Consider the following 13,794-nt stretch of genomic DNA (forward strand, 5'->3'; position numbering starts at 1 on the left):
GAACTAACAAGCAGCTAGAGCCAGGTGCTTAGCTTCCTGTGCTGGTCTCCTGGGCACAGCGTCAACAGCTTTAATAAACAGCTCCCCGTACTCTACGAACAAGTATCCTGGAACAAAACAAGAAATCAGAAACAAGTCAATTTCATGAGAACTCCTTTTCTAAACTTGGCTCATGAATGGACAAACTCACACCTGACATGAAATTAATTTATAAATCAATTTATTTACAGATTTCATCTTAAAGTACATTTTAGTTAACAAATCTATTTACACAGCTATACATGGGAATCCATCCCAGTTATTTTACAGAGTACTTACAAACCACACCCTTAGTCTTCTGTGCAGACTGCAACGGGTGTGACTATTGGCTGAAATGGCCTGATGACCAGGCTATTTACACACACACAGTAAACGGGTTTCTTTTCCATGTCTGCACAGTACAGTACACACAAGGAGGCTGAGCCCCCTAGAGAATGCTTTGCAATGTGTAACCAAGAAGGCTTTGCAAAGTCCAGAAGGAAAAGCTTTTAAACATAGGTTAATTAAAATGACAGTACCTCCTTTACACCAGTTTACATTTTTCTTCACATTTTTATAATACAAAGATTTTATTGAATTGCTGCACAACCAGTTTAAGATGATTTGTAAACATGTAAATTCCTACAATTTGCATTAAACATCATTGTAGTTTCTATCACTTGCTCTTTGAATTATGTTTTATTCACTAGTATTCTTAAGGTAGTAAAAGGAAGATGTAAGTTTGAATTTCTTGCAGAAAAGTTATGAGTCTCTAATGCTGTGCTACAGAAATTCTTTTGCAAGTACACACTTTATTCAAGTATTGCAAAAAGCTAAGGCCACTTTTTTCAAGACAAGAAAGTGAACAAAATTGTTTTTATCAATAGGCCACAACACTCTTATGAGCAATGCAATCTCTTTTGAAAGGTAATTTCTCAGAGACCTGTAGTCACAGAAGGAATTCCCCTTCCTTATTAACTACTTTTTGAGCTCTTCCCACTTTTCCCTAGAGAAAAATTCCTGTTTAGACCTGAAGAGGGGATTGATACCCTGTACTTGTTTAACCCAGAGGTAACTGCCCTGGGTAGCACAAATTGTTTTGGACTCAGAAGTAAATCTGAAGCCTGCATGGTGGTTTACTACTAGGTTCTGACAGTGCTATTTTAAACGGTGTTACTGCTGATGCAAAGATCTTCGAGAGGAGTTATGCAGAGAGACAGAAGGGACAGGTGTGGGAGAGGAAGCGAAGATTAGAAGAGGCAAGAGTAGGTTCTTGGTTATGAGGCAGGGCTTCATTAAAAAGATCCCAGTATGGAGTGGCTGGGTATCCACATTTATCATTCCTGATCCTATCAACAAACCATCTCAGTTAGATCCAAATAGTTAAAACAGTAAGAAACCCTAGATTCTTTTGATTTTTGCTATCAAACTGTAGATATGATTGCTAGCAAAGGATGAGACTGGCCTAGTCCTATCTTTTCTGGAACGCGGGATTCTGAGATAGTGAAGACAGCTGGAGGAGGTTACGATGGTCACTGCCATGGTCCAGCAGTGTCCAGATTTCTGAGTCCATGGACTTATTTCAGTATGTTTTTCCTTTTCTGGCATTTTAATGTAAAGAGTAAAGATACACCTTATTAAAAATTAACTTTAGGTCCAAATAATGAAGAGTGGAAAACAACCTATATTCCTATTATAATTTGATCTTCATTTGTAAAAAAGTATAGCAGCTGTAAAGTTCAGTATCATAAAGACAATGTGATCCTACAAACAGTCAACGGATGTACACAAGATGTTTCCTGTCTTCCAAAGAACACAAATTGAAGAGAAATCTTTGCTTTCCTTGGCCACATGAAAACACTATTTCCACACTACTGGTAAATAGCCCCAAGAAACCTTTGCTTCTCTTAGTCAAGTTGCTCGTTATGGCTAAAGACGACAGCTCAACAGCAAATGCACAGAGGAGATGCTGATGAGACACCCACCTGAGCATTCAGGAGACCCAGCTGTAACATTTCAGTGCTTTCCTGTTGTCAAGAGCTAGCACACCAGTCACTGTGCAAAATGCAAATATCCCAATGATGATTTCAGCAAATCTCATGTAATGACAGAATGAAACTGAAGAGAAATGAAGTGTGCATGGTGAAATATCTGAGACGCAAAGGCAAGTCTGGAAGAGAGATGCAGAAAACAACAAACGTGCACACTTAAGGGTTACGCTGTCTTTGGGTTTTCTAATGTCTTTTGAAGAAGCCGTAAAGTCCAGGGTATCTGCAAGTGTGAACCTGGTGGATGTCTTACCATACTGCTCTAGTCCGAATTGTAAGGTTAAGGCATTTCCATTCACGCCTAAGATCATCCACATTCTCCGGGATTACTTGAAGGGCAGGACTGAGGGAGAAACCAGTCTGGAAGGCAAGTACTCAGGGCCCGGTGAGTACCGAGTGCTCGGATGCAGCAGTAAACTTTCAGGTCCCCTCCTGCTCCTGCTGTCACAGGCGACGCTGTAAATGCCTGTCATCGTTCTGATGAACTCAACTGATTCCTCAGTGTGTGTACACATTTATTATAACTGCATCTTTCTTTCCTGTGCGAAGACTAAACTTTAGAAACTTCGAGACAGAGGTTTGCTATTATGAGAATTTCACTTCTCAATAGGGACACACATCTTCAACTTAATAATTTATCTTAAAATAAATTAAAAAATGTTCTACAGAGCAAAACAAGCACGCAGACTATAGACAATATCTTCTTGTCTTTGGTGCACACACTCATTTCCTAAATCATTCAAGTAACAGCATCTGACTTCTGGGGAGAGATGGGAATTCAAAGTTTGAAGGCCAAAATGAACTCTTTCCACTTTTGCCATGCTTGGATGCCTGAGATGGTCCTGAGTGTCTACGATTCTGAGAGCAGCTGGTAGAGGTTAGGGCAAGTGAGGAAAGAGTAGGGAGGGACAGGCAGAGGAACCAGCCCATGGCAGTCCTGGAGCCTCATCTTCAGTGGGGCATTTGTTTTTCGCCCAGACAGGAAAATTAAACACAATGCAATGGGTTAGAGTTGTTTAGGTGGTGCCCAGACAGCAAAGCACCGCTTCTTTCTGATGTCCACGTGGTGCTGCTCAGCTTCAGGATGGAAGGAACGGGTCTTCAGGAAATAATAAACTCCAGAATGTAAATAGGCAGAGAATCTTGAATTTACCTATTTTAGAAGTGGTTATGGGTTTAATACTGTTCACAGACTACAATGTCCATTTATGACTTTCTTTATACAGACCAGTATTATATTTTGATTAACTTATTTACCACTCTTTCCTGATAAGACTCAAGGAAGTGATCGCCTTGTCTAACCTCAGAGGTAAGTCTGGTGTTCTCGGCCCTCATCTGAGCCCTAGAAGGGTGCTAAGAAGGTGAATGATGATACCAAATCTCAACATCAGGAGTGTAACCCTGCCCACAGGAAAGAATCACGCACTCCTGTGGGCAGTCTGTAAAGGCAAAGGCTGTAATACCAGATATACCACATTGTCCCATGAACTCCAAACCAGCAGTCCACAACAACAGGTGCGAGGTCCAGAAGCATTCTTGCTATGGTGGAGACGGGTGTATATCGGGAGGCAGAAAGGCCCAGGACTCGTGTTAGCACTCTGTTCGATTTATTTGCAAGATGTCACACAAGTAGCATTCTCCCCTGTTTTTCACTGATCTGATTGAGAACATCAATAGTATCTTTGATCAAGGTCTCAAAGATCCCATCAGCCAGCTGCATCTTCACACACAACTCATCCTCATCATAGTTAACCCACTGTGCCTCCTCCTCGTGGAGCTCCTGGACCTAGACATTAGAAGGCAGTAAGTTAGCAAATCTGTCCCACAAGAGCTTGGAAACATCTCCCATGTTATAGTCCCATCCACAATAATATGTCCCAAAGAAATAATGTCAATACACCTTTAAAACTGACATCTAAACTAAAAATAGCTGTGAAACTACATTTCAATATGACAGTCCAGCACTTTGGAGACACTAAGAATTACATGTCCACTGTCTGTGTTAACACAAGGGAATGCATATAGGAGCTTACGGGAAAGAAAACCAACAAGTTTAGATGCATGCACTGCGATGAAAAACCGCTCATCCAACAAATGCTGGCTATGGTTCTAGAGTATTCTAAAAACATGAACGCCAGCCATGGTGGTGCATAGCTGTGAGCCTAACTCTCGGGAGGCTGAGGCAGAAGAAGACAAGTTCAAGGTCAGCAAAGACTATATAGGCTACCTCTCAAAATAACTTCTAATATTTTTACAAATGTAACACTGCTTAAGCTTAGTTTTTAAATTGTTATGACTTGCTTTTTTTGTATTTTAGAATTTTTGGGATTCCTAGGTAAATGAAAACTAATCAAATCAGAAGTAACTCTTTAAGGTTTACTGCTTGCTTATAATTTTAAATAACTATACTCCAGACACTGGCCTCCTTACAATTATAGTGGGAAGGAAGCCAGGTGGAAAAGCCCTGACCTAGTTCCAAATTCATCAAATTAGCTACAGTTACAGGGTCATTCTAGTCTAACAACAAAAAAAGCCAAGTAAAGGTTTCAGTTGTCCTGGTTTTGGTGTCATCTGGGAGAAGCAGAGTAGATGGGGGAACTACTTAGTACTTGAGCTCCTTTATGAAGCAGTAACATGGCAAAGACCCCAGCGTGGAGGTGGACAGGAGGGAGAGCAACACATTCCATGTTTACACACTTACGGTTGGGTTTGACACATCAAAAGGAAGCAGCCTTCTCGTTTCCTTTGAAGGAAGGCTTGCAGGCCTTACAAATATCCAACCCTCTGTTCCCTAATTTATACTCTGTGGAATAGATGGCTATTGAAGAAGGGTCTACAACCAAGTAAATCTAAGGGAACTCATTCTCAATGTATACAATGAATGTAGTATATTAAAGAGAAGTACGCCCTTAAATTAGTTTAATTCAGTTTCTTCTCTCTACTAGGCCACAGAATCCCGCCAACATAGAAGATATGGATTCAACCTAGCAAGGAACTGGGATGAAGGCCAGCCTACCACTGTATGGTGCTGGAGAACAACCATGCTCTGGGAAAGCTAACAAGTAGGTCTGCCTAAGAGACTTCACAGTCTCAATTTAAACTGCAGTTTTCCTTTTTGTAAAGAAGATTTCATCTTTAATATTAAATCTTTTAATCAAATATCTCTTTGCCAAAAACAGAATTTTAGAAAATGCTATCCTATAAAAATCTTTTTTATACTTGCAACAGAAATAGTTCATGACGGTATTATCTCTTCAGTGTAGTGTGGATGCACTCCCCACCCCAAGCAAATGCACCGTTTTAACAGACCAGCTACCAACACTAACTATTGCTTTCTTCCTCAAAGGGCAGCGGCTAAGTGGAGCTCAGTGGGCACAGCACAGCCAGCAGGCCATGAAGCCCCAAGTCCAGTTCCCCAGGACTACAAACCAGGAACCACTTCTGTCCCTTCCTTTTTGTCTGACTCTCAGATCAAAGCCCACCTTGGTACCACAATGACAATAGATCCATCTCTATTATTTCCTTCTAGTTTTCAGAGTCTGTTATATCCTATTTCACATATATCCCTGCAGGTGTATGTGTGCCTTTGTGTAAAGTATATAAACAAATTCTTTAAATTAGGAATAAAAGTCTAACAGTAACCACCCCCCAACACAAACTGGGCAGCTGTAGACTAGAACAGTTTCTTAAAAGTGGTATCACATGTGTGTAAACACACACACACACACACACACACACACACACACAACAATAGTATAAGACTTCTGAATATGCAATGATCAAATATCAAATACATAATAGTTTAGACGTGTTTCTGTTAATAGTCACATGTTATATCACTGCAGCCTTGGTTCAAAACATACATGTACACTGTATGACATCATGCCTGCTACACCATCAAAAGGTGTCCCAAACAGCTGTTTAGATTGATACCACTGTATGAGCTAATGTTTTCTGATCTTACAGAAAACGTGATTAATTACAGAAAACAGAATTTCAGTGTTTCCCTACAGTTAACTCCTCAGCATGTTATTAAACTAGTTAGTTACCCTTTGGACTGTACTGTAATTTGTTGACTTGAGTTTCATATAAAAAAATTAAATGAATTTTGGCTTGGAATTACAACAGAATTTCCAATGATTTCTGATATAATTCAAAATATACTTCTGTCACTTTGCACTATATAAAAGTGATGTTTTCAGCATTGATGACTATGAAATCAAACCAACTCTGAAAAATGTTGGAGATGCTCTGTCCTGCAGTATAATATATTCAGCCAAGATTTGATTCTTTATGTGAAAACAAATGAGCACATCTGTCTCATTAGCATGCAGATGTGCTTTAATCTCAATCAATGTTCATTTTATATCTGTGTACCAAAGCAATGCCTTAAGATCTTTGATTTATTATCAGTAAATGTTTGATTGCTATACTTATTTATATGCCTGAGGCTGCATGAAAATTTCTCAGACAAAAAAGGGCGACAAAGGAAAAAAGTTTAACCTGTGCTGGTGCAATGTGAAGAGATGGTGGCCAGGGTTGTCTCCCACAACTGGCCTGTTCCCAGCAGAGGCAGCTAAGCTGCACTGTGACTAAAGGACAGCTATCTATCTGGAAGGAATCTCTCCCTTCTGCTTTGCTGATGTGGAAGACCCTTTGAACTTCCATTCCGCTCTCTCCCCTGATCAACCACACTGTGCATGGCTGTGAGCTCCCAGGGACCTTCTGGGTTGTGATTAGCAATGGTGTAAAGAGAAGGTATTTGGTCAGTGTCTGGAATGGATCTTTTTAATGACTGGAGAATGTTGGCTTTGCAAATTCATGGTTTTGGGTTTTCTGAGATGGGCCTCACACTGTAGTCCTGGTAGGATTCAAACTCATATAATCTTCCTGCCTCAGCTTTCTGAGTGCTGGGATTACAAGCATGAACGACCATGCCTAGCGCAGTTCATGGTTTCAAACAATGACTTAGATGAGGTAGGCATATCAATTACAGCTAATAAAACCTAGGCAATACAGTAGACATTTATGAAGAAAGAACCAACAAATATGATAATCTGGAATGATGGCCATATTTCACAAGTCTACAGGCTTGTAATAGTATGGGGGCGATGGAGCCAGGAGGGCCTTTATACTGTGATTCTAGCTACTCCAACAACTCAGAAGTGCCTGGAAGCTTATCCTGGGCTCATCTCTTGGAGTCCAGCCTTTGAGGTCAAAGTGGAAAGGGGAAGAAGAGGAGAGCCCTTCAGCAGATGCTAACGGGCTTTGATTTGAACATTTACAGTATAATCTCCGGCCTTTCCTGCTTCCCTGCCAAGGGCGTTATATTGCTGCCAGCTCTTGCCTTCATCTCTTCACATTTCTCTCCAGGTGCCAGGCAAAATCTTGACTTCCTTTCTTCCCTACTCCTGGCTGTTATATTAATAGAACTTCCAATGTACTTTTAGGGTCGTCTAGGTAGGCCTACCGGACAGGTGCCTCAACCCAGCAGACAAGTCAGGTTTGACTGTCACTCCACTTCCTACATGGCACTTATGGTCACTCTGGAGGGGATAGCAGCACTGGAAGGCAGCTCAAGGCAGGTACCTGGAAGTACCCTGAGGCAGCAGTTCCAGAAATGGCCTTGTCTCTCTGGTCAGACACTGCCAGGAAAGAGTGCTGGCTTCTCATCTCCTCCCAAACATGCATCCCTGACTGTAGGTTACACATGGGGGAACTAAAACTCTAATCCAAGCCTTAACCCCTTCTGGTGAACAGCTCTGGATAGCAGCAGGTTATGTCTAGCTATTTTCTAGTCTCAGCTCATTTCCTAAACGATTTTAAGATTACATCTTCAGGGTGGGGAATGTAACAGCAAAGAACGAAATCTCCCTCTAGGTAGAGACACACCTCAACTCTCTTCCTTAAGTTCACTCAACTGGAGATGAAGGCCTTGGCTAATAGACCATCCCAAGGAAGGTAATTCATCTTAAGACCACGTTCTTTTCCTTCCTAGAAGTCCTACCCCCTAGCCTCAGTCCCTACCAGCTGCCATGAAGTTGGTTGGGTTTCCTTGCCTTTCTTAGTCCTGAGACTGACCTCTATGCAGGCTTATCTCAAACAAACAGCACAGTTTTTCCTTCTTTTTGTTTTCTCCACAGTCCTCCCCTGGGAAGCCCTGAGAATCACAGGTTGCCTGTCCTGGGTGGAGGGGTATTTTAAATTCTAATGCCATTAGCTTTTATTTAAAGCTTTTAAAGGAGGGAGTGCTGGAAAGATGGCTCAATGTGATATTAATACCTATATAAAGCAGGATAACAGTGCTAACAGAGGTAAAGACAGCCAGGCCAGTCACTCAGTGAGCTCCAGGTCCAATTTGATGAGACTCTTTAAAAGAGTAAGGTGGGTAGCAACAGGGGAAGAAGCCGATGTCAGTGTCTGGCTCTACAAGTCTGGAAGAGAGCATCTGGATACACATGCCCCACCCAAACATAGCTGGAGGTCTGGACTTGGGGATTCACTAAGCTCCTGTAACATAATGAACCAGGATACACAACAAGGAAAGGATATCTCTTCGATAAATGATGCTAAGAAAACTAGATATGCACATTTATAGAGGATAAAATTGGATCCTTCTACTGTATACAAGTATGGATTAAAGGCAAACGTAAGATCTGAAACTATTACACTAGAAAGAAATGGGAAAATATGACAGTGGAGTGGAAATGGTTTTTGGGGGTTTTTTCTTTCTTCTTTTATAGGATACAAAGCAAAAAACAAGTGGGATCAAATCAAACTAAAGAGTTACACAACAAAGTGAGCACAGCACACAGACGGGAGAAAATATTTACACAGACGCAGTCTGGTAAGGGATTAAAATCCCAAATATTTAAGCTCAAACAATTCACAGCAAGAAAACAAATAACCCAACTTTAAAAGTGGGCAAAGGCCAGGTATGCTGGGCTAAGGAAGTAGGATCATCATGTCAGCTTTGGCTAAACAAAGAGGGCAAAGGGTCAGAACAGATATTTCAAAGTGATGCAAATGAATAACAAGTGCATGAGAAAATGTACCAGTAGACAGTAAAAACTCAATCCAGAGATACCTAAATTCATGCTGGTTGGAGCACAAAAATCATTATTGGTGGGAATGTAAATTGCTGTAGCCACCTAAACACTATGAAGTACCTCAAAAGAATGAAACCATAATATCCTTATGAATCCAAAAAAACAGACGTCGTCAGTGGGATTTCTGCATCATGCATTCCATGATCACAATAGCCAAAATATGAAACCAACAGAAGGGCTGATCATGGGTGAACACACAAAGAAAATGTGACACGATGAGAAAACATCACAACCTATTTGTCATAGAGCAAACGAACCTAGAATAAGGAAAGACAAATATATATACTTATGTGTGATCATATTTCTGCAGCACAGGAGGAGAAAGTAGACTGTTGGTCAAAGGGTACATGTCAGACAGGAGAAGTACATTTTGAGATCTACTATACAGTAGCATATCTGGAGTAAAAAAAAATGTTTTATGTTCCAAAATAGTGAAGTAAAATTTAAATGTCTCACCATAAAAAATAGCTATTCCATGCTACAGATATAAATTATCTCGATTTATTCATTCCCCACTGTAAACATCAAAATTACCCCCCCCCCCCCACTGTGTGGATTTCATATTCCATCTACTCTGGGATACTGTAATCTTCTACCCCTAGAACATCACATTTCCTCTACTGAATCCTGCCCATTAGCACTCCAGGAATGAATTCTCTCAAATTAACACAACTGTTCTAATCATTACTTACGCCTTCATTTTTCTATTTGCAACATAATTTTTTCTGCATGTTTGCTTTGGCATTTCCAAATCTGTCTCTCATGAAACTCACACCAAGTTTATCCATTTATCCTTCCAAAACTACATTGAGGTCAAGAATTAGTTCCTATTAAAGTAAGTGGTCATCTTTGAGTTCCTAGTTTACTTGGCCATTAGAAACCTTTGTGGACCATAGATCCCACCCTCTCCCGGAAGCACTCCCCCAGGGAGAGCCCTTCTACCCAGCTGATGGAGGAAGGTCATTGGTTAAATAAAAAGAAACTGCTTGGTCCTCCCTTGATGTGGGAGTGTCATATATCAATCTGTTGATTTCATTGGCTAAGCAATAAAGAAACTGCTAGGCCCATTGGATAGGCCCACCCTTAGGTGGGTGGAGTAAACAGAACAGAACGCTGGGAGGAAGAGGAAGTGAGGTCAGACTCCACAGCTCTCCTCTCAGGAGCAGAAGAGAGGCCATGCTCCGCTCTCCCAGGCAGGCGCACGCAATGAAGCAAGCTGCCAGGTCAGACATGCTGAATCTTTCCCGGTAAGACCGGTGCTCACAGATTATTAGAGATGGGTTGATTGGGATATCAGAATTAGCCAGTAAGGGCCAGAGCTAAGGGCCAAGCAGTGATGAAAAGAATACAGTGTCTGTGTAATTATTTCGGGGCATAAGCTAGCCGGGCAGGGCAGGCGGCTGGGGTGTTTGGGGACGCAGCCCCGCCGCCGCGCCTTATTACTACACTCCCTCATTGGTTAGAAGATAGGTGGGAGGAGTAAACAGAACAGAACACTGGGAGGAAGAGGAAGTGAGGTCAGACTCGACAGCTCTGCTCTCCGGAGCAGACGCCTCAGGAGAGACGCCATGCTCCAGGCTCCTGGGCAGACACACGCGATGAAGCTCTGAACTAGAATCATCCCGATAAGACCGGTGCTCACAGATTGTTAGAGATGGGTTGATTGGGATATCAGAATTAGCCAGTAAGGGTTAGAGCTAAGGGCCAAGCAGTGTTTAAAAGAATACAGTGTCCGTGTAATTATTTCGGGTAAAGCTAGCCGGGCAGGCGGCTGGGGTGTTGACGCAGCCCCGCCGCCATCCATATTACTACAATTGGCGCCCCACGTGATGGACTAAACCCACTTAAAAAACCTGAGAAAGCTTGGGAAAGAGTAAAGCATGTTTTCTTGATTGTGACAATTTCTCTGGTCTACTCTGCTTGCTAGAGGCAAGCAAGCGCCTCATCTAAGAGAGGCTTCCTGACTCAGCTTTAGCTGCAAAGCCTGCAGCTCATTAAGAGGTCCTGCCACGAAACACTTAAACGGTGTTGACGAAAAGCTGAACACATGCTTTTCGGTTTTCAGCCGTAGCAGGAAAAAAGCTGCGCTGTTTAAAAATGCCGGCTTTCTGGGCCATCCTGCCAGGGCAAACTCTGACTGTTTGAGGCAGGAGGGCCGGCTTCCGGAGAGAGGATTTGAGTGTTGTCTGTTGTAGCTCGCTGGCTGGCAGGGACCTTGAAACGCCATAGAGGTGTGGCCGTAAACATGGCTAGAGCCAGTACCTCAGCCATGAGGCTGGAAAGCTAAGGAATGGACTGGATCTAGCTGGCAAAGCCATGGCTTTAATTCTACTGATATTGCTTGCTAAATTAAGGACTCATGTGGTCAGAAAAAGAGAGATATACAGTAAAGAGAGATTCAAAGACAAAGAAAATTTCTAAATGGTTTAAACTGTGTTAAAAATATATGCAGACTAAAAGTTAAAATTCTTAAAGTAAACCTCTGTGACTTCAAGGTGTGGTAGCACACGCCTTTAATCCCAGTGCCTAGAAGGCAGAGACGAACAGATCTCTGTGAGTTCAAGTTGTAGTAGCAAACACCTTTAATCCCAATGCCTGGGAGGCAGAGACAGGCGGATCTCTGAGAGTTCAAAGACAGCCTGGTCTACAGGGTTATTCCAGGTCAAAGATATGCGCTCAAAAAGCAAAAAGTTAACCTAGTAATGTCACAGCTTAGATTCTTAAGCGCCTAGTGATTTAAAGGTGCAAATCAAAAGTGCTCCTGGATAGTAAAAAATTGCAGATTCACAATAGGACAGATTCAGACCACTAAATGAGTCACACTGTTGGATGAATGTACGTAGGCTTGGGAGAGAGAAGAAAAAGAATATAGAGAATAAAGTTAATGGTTTAAAAAAAAAGGTAAAGTCTTTAAAGAGACAGAATAAAGTAAAGTGATAGAGTAAAAATAAGCCGCGTAAAAATGGAAAATTCACAGAGAGTCTGGATTCTTTGTATTATTGTGTTTTCTTTAAAATTTTTGACTGTGAGGGAGCTGAGTGCAGAGAGACATTTCATTATATGGGCTGCCAAGTGGAACCAGAACGGATATCATGAGGCTATGATTTCAGAATTTGGATCTAAGGATATGATACTTTGGAAAAGATATTCTTCTTTTGTTTTCACAGAGGATCAGACCTTGTGGATTGCATCTATCCCGATTTGGTATGATGGACCACGTCCTCCTGAAGGGTTGCTGTGAACATCTTCAGAAAATTACTTCGCTCAACTGCCAACTGAGATGACACTGGCACACAGGTTATACCATGAAAGACCTAATTAACGACGCCCCCATTCAGCAGGAAGCAGTTTGGAGAGAAAAAACTGCGCCCATGTTCCCAAATATAGTTTATAAATGTTCTTTTACATTTAAAGGGGGATATGATATAGACATGAATAATTTGCATTAGTATAGATTTTGCTTTATTGATAGAGATTTACGGTCAATTTTGTTATATGTATAAATGTTTCTGATGTAACTTTTACTTGATAACTGTTTTGTTATATGTAATTTTGCTATGTTCAAGTTAAAGCCTTTTTTTTTTTGTTTAAACCGAAAAAGGGGAAATGATGGAGGAAGGTCATTGGTTAAATAAAAAGAAACTGCTTGGTCCTCCCTCATTGGTTAGAAGATAGGTGGGAGGAGTAAACAGAACAGAACACTGGGAGGAAGAGGAAGTGAGGTCAGACTCGACAGCTCTGCTCTCCGGAGCAGACGCCTCAGGAGAGACGCCATGCTCCAGGCTCCTGGGCAGACACACGCGATGAAGCTCTGAACTAGAATCTTCCCGGTAAGACCGGTGCTCACAGATTGTTAGAGATGGGTTGATTGGGATATCAGAATTAGCCAGTAAGGGTTAGAGCTAAGGGCCAAGCAGTGTTTAAAAGAATACAGTGTCCGTGTAATTATTTCGGGTAAAGCTAGCCGGGCAGGCGGCTGGGGTGTTGACGCAGCCCCGCCGCCGTCCATATTACTACACCCAGCTGATTGTTCCTCCTCACCTACACAACTCTGGGATCTGCTCATGGACTCCTGTCTACTCACCCACATGGTAGTACACGACTGTCTATAAATCCAGTTTCAAGAGTTCTGACACCCTCACACAGACATAACAATGAACAGAAAAAATAAAAATAAGTCATTAAAAGAGAAAAGTTTGTTTAAAAAACAATAGAATTCTTGGACTCTATCAAAAAACAATTTATTCTAAAAAAAGACTACGGGGGGTGGGGTTGGAGTGTATGGTTAGAGGTGCAGGCCTAACAGCCTCAGTTTGCTCTCCAGAACCCTCAAGATCAAAGGATGAACTGACTCTTGAGCCGTCCTCTCCTTACACACATTCCCCTCCCCCCAAGTAAGTAGAAAAAGACTAACTGGATGTGATGGTGTCGTAGTCACTGTTCTATTGCTGTGAAGAGACACCATGACTAAGGAAAAGCATTTAAATGGGGCTGGCTTCTAGTCTCAAAGGTCAGTCCATTATCATTGTGGAAGGGAGCACATCCTGACCTGAAAGCAGCAGGCAGAGACAGAGACACTGGGCCTGGCTTGGCCACCCAAAACCTCAAAGTCCAGTTAC

The 13,794-nt window shown here is 41.8% G+C and overlaps 1 protein-coding gene across 4 annotated transcripts in view; it reads right to left on the reverse strand.

Annotated features, from left to right (window-relative positions):
- Positions 1–203: 203 nt before the first annotated feature.
- The window catches only part of Cep350 (centrosomal protein 350), a 144,810-nt gene continuing 131,219 nt past the window's right edge, over positions 204–13,794 (reverse strand). For all 4 annotated transcript variants that reach the window (XM_075988299.1, XM_075988296.1, XM_075988297.1 and 1 more), the window contains one exon: positions 204–3,852. In XM_075988299.1, coding sequence (XP_075844414.1) covers positions 3,688–3,852 — 165 coding nt within the window. In that variant the 3' untranslated portion in view covers positions 204–3,687. The remainder of the gene's footprint in view (positions 3,853–13,794) is intronic.

This window comes from Microtus pennsylvanicus, chromosome 10 (genome assembly GCF_037038515.1).
Source record: "Microtus pennsylvanicus isolate mMicPen1 chromosome 10, mMicPen1.hap1, whole genome shotgun sequence".
Lineage (NCBI taxonomy): Eukaryota > Metazoa > Chordata > Mammalia > Rodentia > Cricetidae > Microtus > Microtus pennsylvanicus.